We start from the raw sequence: 11,579 nt of genomic DNA on the forward strand, positions 1-11,579 counted from the left end.
CACCCCACCCTGCGCTGAAATCCTCCCTCTGTGATCTGACAGTTTTAATCCAGCAGGAGGCAGATTATGTAATCTGCATTTTTCAGGAGGAATCCCTCCAAACAGAATGTAACGCCACTCTTCACTGAGGTACGGCAACAGAGAGGGGACACTAACACCCTCAGGACAAACATCTGACCCCCCTCTGGTCATCGGTCACAAATCACAGCTGAGTGACTGTGACGTTATTAGTGTCTTCACGCTAGGAGACAACATGTCCCAAACCCGAACATCACTTAATCCTAATTCAGACACAGCGCGTTGGCGACACTCTGAAATGTTCCTGGAAAAGTCCTCATTTCTCTAGAACTTGATCAACGTCAGTAGATTCCTTTATGATCCAGTAGAACCGTAAGTCTCTAGAGTTTAGTAGGCGACAGTGACCTTTACAGTCCCGTAGATCCTCCTATGTCTTTGGAGTGGAGCAGATGTCAGCAGATGACCTTTGGATCCGAATACGCAGCCAGAATCCGGCAGGTTCCATTAGACCACTTTGGAATTCAGTGGATCCCCTGAGATCCTCTTGGAACACAGCAGATCCCAGCAGATATCTTCAGATCAAAGTTTGCTCTATTACTGTGTGTAAATGATAGTTCATGATGCTTTGTTTGTCATGTTCGAGAGACAGAAGGCGCACGCACACACACGCACACACACACACACACACACGCACACACGCACACACACGCACACACACACACACACACACACACACACACCTAATGCAGGTTATGAAGAATTTAAAGCTGCAGGAGAGACTCTTCTGTCACCAAAGAAGGACCCCCCCCCTCCCAATCGAAACTGGCCCCCAGGAGCCCGATGGGAAACGTCCACGGTTCGATTCCTGGCCGGGACCTTTGTTGCATACCTGGTTTTTCAGCTGTAGAGTCCTGGATGGTTTCTGGGGAAATAATGACACTGAGGCGTACAGTGGGGCCCCGTGGCCCTTGGGGGGGGGGGCCTCAGCAGGTGAATCCCTCACCTGTTTGTTCCTCTATGCAGTGCATGAAGAAAACTCAAGGATCCTTACTGAAGTCTTATTCAACCTCAGCATCTCCATCTTCCTTAGGGTGTTGCTCAGAGGTACTGCGGCAGGACCTGAACCTGTGTCAGCAGAGAGGGGGATGCGAGACAGATCACGTGACCCTCGGCAGCTCTCCGACCAATGGAATGAATGGACTGTAAATAGGAGCCAATGAGGAGCGGGGGGCGGGTATAAAAGGCTGAGAGCCGCTTTAATCCGCAGCAGCAGCAGCAGCAGCAGAGCCGGATCCGCTTCAGACCACATCACCGCAGACTGAAACGACAGGTAGGAACACCTTTAGCCCTGACACACAATCACAGCAGTGCCGATCAACTCATCAATACATCAGGTTTTGGGGATATAATCAGAGGGGCTCGCGCTCTGGGGGGGATCAGACAAACCAGAGGGAATCAGTGTGAGACGGTGGGTTAAAGGAACAAAGGAGCAGGCTGCAGACAGACAGACAGACAGGCAGGCAGGCAGGAGGGTTACTGGCTGTTTACTGTCTGTGGAGCTGCTGTCTCTCTGCCTGTCTCTCTCTCTGTCTGACCTTGCAGTCCGTCCTGTCTGCAGGTGTTACGCAGCCACCGGCAGACAAACGCGATTTGATGCTTTGAACGTGCAGGTTTGAACAAAAGGCCCCTTAAATAAATCCCCCGTAAATCCAGTGCGCCTGATCTCCATACTGAGGACGAACGGCGGAGACACTGCGGCTTTCATTGGCTCCGCTGCGTCGGATGGAGGCTGTGTCTCCATCAGACCGTCGGACGGGGTCTGTCATCAGGTCTCCTCTTTAACGACACCAAAGGTGTAAACAAACAAGCAACGCATGCTCCGTTTGACTTTCATGTTGCAATATGTCACATTTAATGTGTTCCGTTATTCAGATGCTGCAGCGTCAAAGGCCTAAGGAGTCGGTTAATAAAGCCGTTAAATTGCCGCCAGAAGCCCGGTACATCACCTGAATGCAAGGGACCGAACCCGGCTCTTTTCGGTCCAGTTTGTCCGGAGAACCGTGCTGAAGGTGACCGGGGCGTCGCGCGGTGCAGCGGCCGCGCTCTGAAGGGTTAAGCCCGGTCCGCTGCTGCGTCACTCCCGCGGCCTCCTGCAGATGATAATCAGCCTCTGTGTCCCGGTTTAGACTCACACTGATCCCCTCAAGGGTTTCCTGAACTGAGCCGAGCCGGGTCTGCGCTCTGGGATGTGATCAGTCAAATATCTCCAGATGCAGGTTTTAGCATTATTTCCCCGAAGGATATCTAAAGCTCCGGACCTCAGACCGCAGACCACGTCCCAGAGCTGCTCAGTGATCCGAATGAAGTCAACTTTAATCCAGTTGAATTGTGATGATCGATACAGACACGTACAGACACTGAGCACGTTATTACTCAGAGTGGAAACGTTTTCTTTTTAAATGCATGAGAACAAGATGCTGATTATGGAAAGGAACTAAGTACATTTGTTCGCGTACAGTTTTAGGTACTTTTACTTTACTTAATTGTATTTGCCGCCTCCGTCCACTCCTGCCGCACATTTTAATGTATTTACAGGCTAAAACTTTCGGTTCAAAGCGTGATTATCTTAAACACGACGCAGTTTCATAGATTAAACGACCAAACAGCAGAAGGTTTTTAACCTTAGCGCCACCTCCAGCGGCTGCCACATTAAAATACACCTTAAAAGCACCAGTAACAATAATACAGTAGTCTATTCATGTTTCACTCTGAAAGCAGCCAGTGTGAGCTCTCAAACTTCATTCGGCTGAAGTAAAACTTGGAAGATGGACTTTTAAATTTTGGTTTTGCTACTTTCACTGAACCAAAGGAGCTGAATTCTTCATCTTCAGCTGAAAACGGGCAGATTCAGGGCAGTTTGTCAGCTTTCTCTGTCTGACTGGTTTTCCTTCTATAGTTTATTTTGTTTTCATATTTTTTTAACTGTGGGATGAAGATTGGTTTTGGATTTGTTTTTTAATTAAACTGCTCATTAATAATTTACATGTCTGACTGAGCTTCACTTAAAAATAATTAAATATTCTGTAGACCATGTATTTCAGTTTTACATCTGTAATTTTGTTTCTGTGATGAAATTACATTTCTATATTAAACCTTTAACACACGTCAGATATTTGTACCTTAACAGATTTCCACCTTTTTTTTTTTTTGTCATCCGTTGGGTCATGATTCATTTTTAGAAATTTTATGTTTCATTCCTGTCAGAAAACAGAAATCAGAATAAACATTAATAAGATGATAATATGAAGGGGGGTGACTTAAAATTTCAAGTAATGTTAAGAACAACGTGTTTCGCTAAAACATTTTGCTTTCAAATCTTTTCATTTAGAAATATTGTATCAATCAAATGTCTCCGACAAAAAACTTAATAATGGATGATAAATTAAAAATTCCTAAACTGGAACAATCTGCTGTTTTCTGTTTAACATCATTTGTAGCTTGGTTCCGTCTGACCCAATAAACACTTCAACTCCTCCGCAGTTCCCTGACATTTCCCTTTATTTCAGACACTTTCTCTCAGATGGAGTTTGATGGTAAAATAACATGTTATATATGTTTCATTAACCGATCTGTGATCTGAGTGTCAAGGTCATTAATACATATACTGATACATTTTATCTCAAACTGTTCCCAGGTCAGCAGCTCGGACGTCATCATGCCTTTCGGAAACACCCACAACAAGCTGAAGATGAACTACTCGGCGGAGCAGGAGTACCCGGACCTCAGCCAGCACAACAACCACATGGCCAAGGTGCTCACGCCTGAGATGTACGCCAGCCTGAGGGACAAGGAGACGCCCAGTGGATTCACCCTGGACGATGTCATCCAGACCGGCGTGGACAACCCAGGTAACACCCCCTCAACGTTGGTATGTCCTTCGCTAAACCACGTAACCACCCTTAAATCAGGTAACAACCCTGGTAAACACCAAGTGACTCCGTCCCCAGACCTGCTATCACCTTACCCAGACCAGGTAACTCTTCAACAGACTGCATACCCCCACTTCCCTAAACCAGGTAACCCGTCCCTCAGACCAGGTAACACCTTCCATAACACAGGTAACCACTCGTCAACGAAGGTACTGTTCCTTCAGAAAATCAGACCAGGTGACCTCTCCCCAAACCAGAGAGTCCCGTCCACCAGACCAAATAACCCTTCCTCAGACAAGCAGCCCCTTTCCCAGACCGGGTAGTCCCTTCCCCACTTCAGGTAACTCTTCCCCAGACCAGGTAACCCTGCTCTCCTAAACCAGGTAGGCCTTTTGTGGTGTTGGTCACCTTCACACAAAGACCTTCTCTTCGGAGTTCAGCTGCTACTTGATTATAAACTCTTTAATTGGATCGACTCGTAAGATCAGGTTAATTTCTGCTCGGTAATTCCCGCACAGGAAGGGGGGGCGTTGTTTATTTCCTGCCTGATCCTTCTCATCAAATCCAACTTAAACAAGTCGGCAGCATTTGTGCAAACCATTTTAACGCAGAGCAACGAGTATTGGTACTTTAACCGCCAGTCAGAATGTCAGTGATGGGCGGGAACTGATCGGCCATTTCTGTTTTCCTGCAGGTCACCCGTTCATCATGACGGTGGGCTGTGTCGCCGGAGACGAGGAGACATATGAGGTGTTCAAAGACCTGATGGACCCAGTGATCGAAGACCGCCACGGAGGATACAAACCATCAGACAAACACAAGACGGACCTGAACTCCGAAAACCTGCAGGTAAACAACACTGTTCTCATTAACTGATTGACTTTGGTCACTTTACTTTACTTTGCAGTTTGTTTTTATTGCTGTTAGGCTGCCAACAATAAAACTCAGTAATTCCTGCAGAAGTTTCACATTAAAAGTTTTCCCTTTCCTAGCAGGCTCTTATGTATCAAATCTGGAAGAAGTTTCATTGATGGTTCTTGAAACAGATGGGAAAATGTCAAAGTAGAATTGGAATTTATTAGTGAATGAAAAGCGTTAAATTGGTTGTTCAAACACAGTTTGAGGACTGATTTGGTAATTATGAGGCTTTGATTCAAACAGTTTATTTTTAAATTAAAGCAAAGTGGCTGCAGAGTTGCAGCTATGATCAGCACTTGTATGATCCGTCAGTGCTGATCATGTGACTGAACACAGCTGTCAGGTCAAGTCAGTTTCATTTATGCAGCTCCAACAGCTTCGATTTGACGCTTTAATTGTGAGGAAGCCATCTTACCTTAAACACTGTAAAGTCTTTACTGGTCATCGTCCGGCCAACCGCGCATAAGCTGCAGTGGTGCAGGTTTAATTAACCATTGCTCCAACACTCAATAATGGTGTGTGTGACACAGTATGGTCCAGACTGGAATATCTCAGCAACTACTGGATGGATTGTGATGCAATGTGGTCCAGACGTTCGTGTTCCCCTCAGCATGAACTGGAATAAATCTGCTGATCCTCTGACTTTTCCTGTAGCGCCATCATCAGGTCAGCATTTGAATTTGTCCAATACTTTGGTTTATGACCAAATACCTGCAGAACTAATGTCTCAGCACAGCCCCACAGAGCTGCAATTACGGCCGGAGACTCCTAATCTGGTTTCTTTTTAACCCACAAACCATCAGGGTCTTAACACGCATCATCACGGGTTAACGTCAGGATTCTCAGTTGTCTCCATAAATAATCATGGCTCATGTTAAATCATCAACAATCAAATCTATTGAATGGTCAACGTATGAAAAACAGGACCCTGAACCCCAACAACCTGCAGGCTCCTATTTCTACAGATGAGTCAGTTCACGCATATTCCAAGAGATGTGTCAGAACTGAATTTATTATTTTACTGTTGGTGCATTTTTCGACGTGTCAGCCTTGTCATATCTCCTCTGTATCTGTTGATCGATCCAGACCTCTGGTTTCAAATCAATCAGTAAGCAAAACACCTGTTTTGTTGGTGATCACCTGTCATGTAATCTAATCCCTTCAACGGACCGACTCCGTGGTGCTGAAAGGACAACGGCAGAGAGCCAAGTCAGTGCTGATTAGCTGCTGATCTCCTTGCTATCTTCTGTGTGTTTCAGGGTGGAGACGATCTGGACCCAAACTATGTTCTGAGCTCTCGGGTTCGGACAGGACGGAGTATTCGCGGCTTTTGTCTGCCGCCACACTGCAGCCGTGGAGAACGACGGGCCATCGAGAACCTCTCCATTGAAAGTAGGAAACACAGCTGTACAGTTTCTACTGTTACTGTTCGTAAACCATCCATTAGTGAGATGGTTTGTTAGTTTTGTTTTTTTTTTTAATATAAAAACAGTCCTGCTTCAGACACATGATCCATCACAGTTTCAGCTGTCTGATGGTGCGTTCAGGGACACCGATGATCTGACGGTACTGGGGTTTCTATTTCCGCTGACTCACTGAGGCAGAGGAGGAACAATCTCTTCAACAGTCCGGTTTTATTTAGCTCTGACTGCAGCTGAAAACGAAGCTTCTTTATTTAGATGTTTTCCCATCATGCCTCAGTGAGCGTGTCAGTGAATGCAGCAGCAGCAGATGAAACTGTTATATAACTGTGAGCTGTGTGTTGTCCTGCTGAGACTCCTAATGAGGCCGCGAGCTCAGTCAATCTAAAACTACATCTTTCATATTCAAATGAGACTGAACTGAACTGGACTGGCTGATCCCGGCAGACCAGAGACTGTACTGGCCCCCACTGTCTGAAAAGGAAACAACACAGACAGAACTTTGTTTTTCAATTGAAAAAAATTTAAAAAAATACATTTAAATAAGATGGAATTGAAGCCCGCGTGTGAAATAACCAAGGGTCTCTCATTGGTGACAGTTACCTACTCGTTTTGGTTTTCTAAATCTAACTGGACTTAAATGTTCTGCTTGGTTATCTGGATATTAAATGTAGGGCATAATGAAGAGATGGGAAAAATCTGAAGGAAATGAAAGTAAAATTAAAAAACAAACAAACTCTAGTATGGTATGAATTATGGAGACAAAGTTGTGACAGTTATTAGAGTTTTGTGGAGAACAAAGAGATACAGAGTCAGAATAAAGATATGTGGATATCGAGTTGGAATAAATTGTGAGATACAGATCAGATATGAGATATTGAATTACAATAAAGAGACTCCGAGTCAAAATAAGATACCGAGCCAGAATAAATAGCAAGATACAAGGAACTGTTGAATTTCAAAGATGAGCTTCTTTTAAATCAGCACAAATATCAATTAAAAAGCTTCAGCTGTCCCGCTGCGACTAAAACGACTCAAATTACAAAGTTTCTCCCAGGAACCTTTAGAGGCTGAGGAGGGGTTTGCCCTGAGACCGTCCTCTCAGGCACCAAACATATCCTGCTTCCTTCTCACCTGACAGACCTGAAGTTTGGTTTATGACCTCCTGACCTTTGACTTTGTGTGCTGTGGTGCTGCAGGTCTGGACATCCTGGACGGGGACTTGAAGGGGAAGTACTACGCTCTGAAGAACATGACGGAGGAGGAGCAGCAGCAGCTGATCGATGACCACTTCCTGTTCGACAAGCCCGTCTCCCCACTGCTGCTGGCGTCCGGCATGGCCCGCGACTGGCCCGACGGCCGTGGCATTTGGTCAGCAAACACACTATGAACTCTGACCCCTGACCTGCTGATATACTGAGTGTGAATAAACTGAGATACCGAGTCAGAATAATGACAGAATTAATTGGATTAAACAGATTCGGAAATAAAGGAGAGACAGAGTCTAAATAATAAGATACCGAGCCAGAATAAATAGCAAGATACAAGGAACTGTTGAATTTCAAAGATGAGCTTCTTTTAAATCAGCACAAATATCAATTAAAAGCTTCAGCTGTCCGCTGCGACTAAAACGACTCAAATTACAAAGTTTCTCCCAGGAACCTTTAGAGGCTGAGGAGGGGTTTGCCCTGAGACCGTCCTCTCAGGCACCAAACATATCCTGCTTCCTTCTCACCTGACAGACCTGAAGTTTGGTTTATGACCTCCTGACCTTTGACTTTGTGTGCTGTGGTGCTGCAGGTCTGGACATCCTGGACGGGGACTTGAAGGGGAAGTACTACGCTCTGAAGAACATGACGGAGGAGGAGCAGCAGCAGCTGATCGATGACCACTTCCTGTTCGACAAGCCCGTCTCCCCACTGCTGCTGGCGTCCGGCATGGCCCGCGACTGGCCCGACGGCCGTGGCATTTGGTCAGCAAACACACTATGAACTCTGACCCCTGACCTGCTGATATCGTGAGTTGAATAAATTGTGAGATACAGATCAGATATAATGAGATATTGAATTACAATAAAGAGACTCCGAGTCAAAATAAGATACCGAGCCAGAATAAATAGCAAGATACAAGGAACTGTTGAATTTCAAAGATGAGCTTCTTTTAAATCAGAACAAATATCAATTAAAAAGCTTCAGCTGTCCCGCTGCGACTAAAACGACTCAAATTACAAAGTTTCTCCCAGGAACCTTTAGAGGCTGAGGAGGGGTTTGCCCTGAGACCGTCCTCTCAGGCACCAAACATATCCTGCTTCCTTCTCACCTGACAGACCTGAAGTTTGGTTTATGACCTCCTGACCTTTGACTTTGTGTGCTGTGGTGCTGCAGGTCTGGACATCCTGGACGGGGACTTGAAGGGGAAGTACTACGCTCTGAAGAACATGACGGAGGAGGAGCAGCAGCAGCTGATCGATGACCACTTCCTGTTCGACAAGCCCGTCTCCCCACTGCTGCTGGCGTCCGGCATGGCCCGCGACTGGCCCGACGGCCGTGGCATTTGGTCAGCAAACACACTATGAACTCTGACCCCTGACCTGCTGATATACTGAGTGTGAATAAACTGAGATACCGAGTCAGAATAATGACAGAATTAATTGGATTAAACAGATTCGGAAATAAAGGAGAGACAGAGTCTAAATAATAAGATACCGAGCCAGAGTCAGAACGATGAGATACCAAGGTGGCATAAATTGATGGGTACAAAGACAGGATAGTGAGATACTGAATCAGAATACAAGGATATCGAGTTGTAATTAATTGTGAGATACCATGTCACAATAATGAGATACCAAATTGTAAGATACCAAGTCAGAAAAATGAGACACTGAGGTTGAATAAATTCAGAAATACAGAGTCAGGATAAAGACACGTCCAGGCAGAATAAAGAGATACTCTCTGTGATCAACACTTCGCTCTCTGGTCCACCTGCAGGCACAACGACAACAAGACCTTCCTGGTTTGGGTGAACGAGGAAGATCACCTGCGCGTCATCAGCATGCAAAAAGGAGGAAACATGAGGGAGGTGTTCACCCGCTTCTGCACCGGACTCACCAAGGTGAACACCTGCACCTCACTTTCTGTCTATAGTACTCTTTAAAAAGAAGTAGTCAGACCTGTTCACACCTGACCACCTCTCTCTTTCTCTCTGTGTGGCAGATTGAGGCCTTGTTTAAGGAGCGAGGTCATGAGTTTATGTGGAACGAACACCTGGGCTACGTCCTAACCTGTCCGTCTAACCTGGGGACGGGACTGAGGGCCGGAGTCCACGTCAAACTGCCCAACCTCAGCAAGCACGAGAAGTTCGGAGAGATCCTGAAGAGGCTGAGGCTGCAGAAGAGAGGAACAGGTAAACCGAGAGAGACAGGTACTCTGACGGGTAGAAAGGTACACAGACTTCCAGAGTCCCCAGAACCAGGTTCCACACAGTTTTAACGGTGACCTCTGAGCTCCGTGTAAGAACATCAGCTGTCAAAAACACTTGTTTGAGCAGAAAACCATCAGGAATGAGGGCTATTCTGAATCCAAATATCCAGACTTCACCACACCTGCAGAGTCCTAGACTTCACAGACGTATTTCTCAGAAAGTCCGACAGTGTCGACGGCGGTCCAAATCCACAATTCATCAATTCACTTCGTTAAGTTGAACAAGTCAGACACAGTTTACCCACCTTTTAAGGCCTTGTTCAGACTGCCACTCCAGATCCTTGTTTTGTCTTATCCAGATTGTCTCCGGATTGACTTTAGAAAGTCTGGACAGCAACAAACCACATGGATCGGATTTCTACAGATGCATCTTAGTCTGGACAGTCTAACCGCTCAAATCGGATTTTCCAATTCCCCCTTTGCGTCACTTGCAACACAACAAACAGTGACGATGTCAAATCCAGAGTGACGGAGTGAGCAGAATCCACGCTGCTCTAGCAGAGCGCCTTCAGAGAATAGTTTTTTAGTGCTATGGAGGACAACAAGACAAACAGTCCGTGGCCAGACGCCAAAATAACAGTAAATTCTGTTTGGAGGGCGAGATGATAGACCTCCATCTTCAATGCTTCCGTGTTGGAAAGCCGTGTCACTAGCGTGGTTAGCCTATGTCGTTACCACAGCAACCCATGCAGATAGGTTGGTGATGCCTGGACACGTTCTGTCCTAAGGATCTGATCTGAGAAACAAATTGGATTTTTCTGGAGTCTGAACAAAGCCCAAGACACTCCTATACAGCTAGACTGAAGTCCACAGGGCTGAATCCAAAAGTCTGGAGAATGGAGGTTTGGATTCAGTGAGTACCCTCGACTAAAGGTACTCCTGCCGTTTATTTGAGCTGCGGTTTTAGAAACAAGCTGACCTCTCATCTGAATGTCATTATTACTCCAGAATATACAGAATATACATCCTGAATGAGAAGTCAGTCCTACCCCCTCTCTCACAGCTGAGGAGGTGAATGTGTCTCCCCCCATTTCACACTCAAATGAATGGGAAGTCAAAGCTAGTGTGACTGGTTGGGGGTTAATTCACAGCAGCGTTCATCAATGAAACGATGAACCTACCCCGTTACATCATTTCCTGTCTGTGTCTCAGGTGGTGTGGACACGGCGGCGGTGGGCGGAGTCTTTGACATCTCCAACGCGGACCGTCTGGGTTTCTCGGAGGTGGAGCTGGTTCAGATGGTGGTGGACGGAGTCAACCTGCTGGTGGACATGGAGAAACGTCTGGAGGCCGGAGAGAGCATCGATGACATGATCCCCGAGCAGAAGTGAACCGTGTCACTGTAACCTCTGACACCCCTCACTCCCCCTCCTCCTCACCCCTCACTCCCCCTCCTCACTGTAATCAATCAGAAACCGTCCTGAGGCTGCAGGACGTTTAGAGCCGCTCAGTTAGACTTCAGTCTTCCAACATGTGAAGGATTTTCTATTTCCTGTCTCCACCTGTTGGACTCATCTAACACCTGAAATATCTAATAAAGTCTCTGTGGCCCCAAACTAAACACTGCTGCTACTCACCTGTCTTCATTCCACATACGCACCCAGTATGCTTAAAACACAGAGCACATGCAGAGCAGGACCAGAACCTTGGAGACTCTCGTGTTTCCTGGATGCTACGTTCAGATAATTAGGCGGTAAAAATTGATAATACCTCAAAATTGTGATAATAAATCATAACGTTGACTCACATAGTCAAAGTGTTGACTCATCGTCTGAATAACCGCACTTACTTTGTGTGTTGATGTGTTTTTACGT

The 11,579-nt window shown here is 46.0% G+C and overlaps 1 protein-coding gene across 1 annotated transcript; it reads left to right on the forward strand.

Annotated features, from left to right (window-relative positions):
- Positions 1 to 1,268: 1,268 nt before the first annotated feature.
- Positions 1,269 to 11,326, forward strand: LOC120788642 (creatine kinase B-type-like). Its single transcript, XM_040124588.1, has 8 exons — positions 1,269 to 1,348; positions 3,713 to 3,926; positions 4,642 to 4,796; positions 6,125 to 6,257; positions 7,486 to 7,657; positions 9,274 to 9,397; positions 9,499 to 9,688; positions 10,918 to 11,326. The coding sequence occupies exons 2-8, from the start codon at positions 3,734 to 3,736 to the stop codon at positions 11,094 to 11,096; spliced, it is 1,146 nt and encodes a 381-aa protein (XP_039980522.1). The 5' UTR covers positions 1,269 to 1,348; positions 3,713 to 3,733; the 3' UTR covers positions 11,097 to 11,326.
- Positions 11,327 to 11,579: the final 253 nt, after the last annotated feature.

Source organism: Xiphias gladius, chromosome 4 (genome assembly GCF_016859285.1).
Source record: "Xiphias gladius isolate SHS-SW01 ecotype Sanya breed wild chromosome 4, ASM1685928v1, whole genome shotgun sequence".
NCBI classification, from domain to species: Eukaryota; Metazoa; Chordata; class Actinopteri; order Istiophoriformes; family Xiphiidae; genus Xiphias; species Xiphias gladius.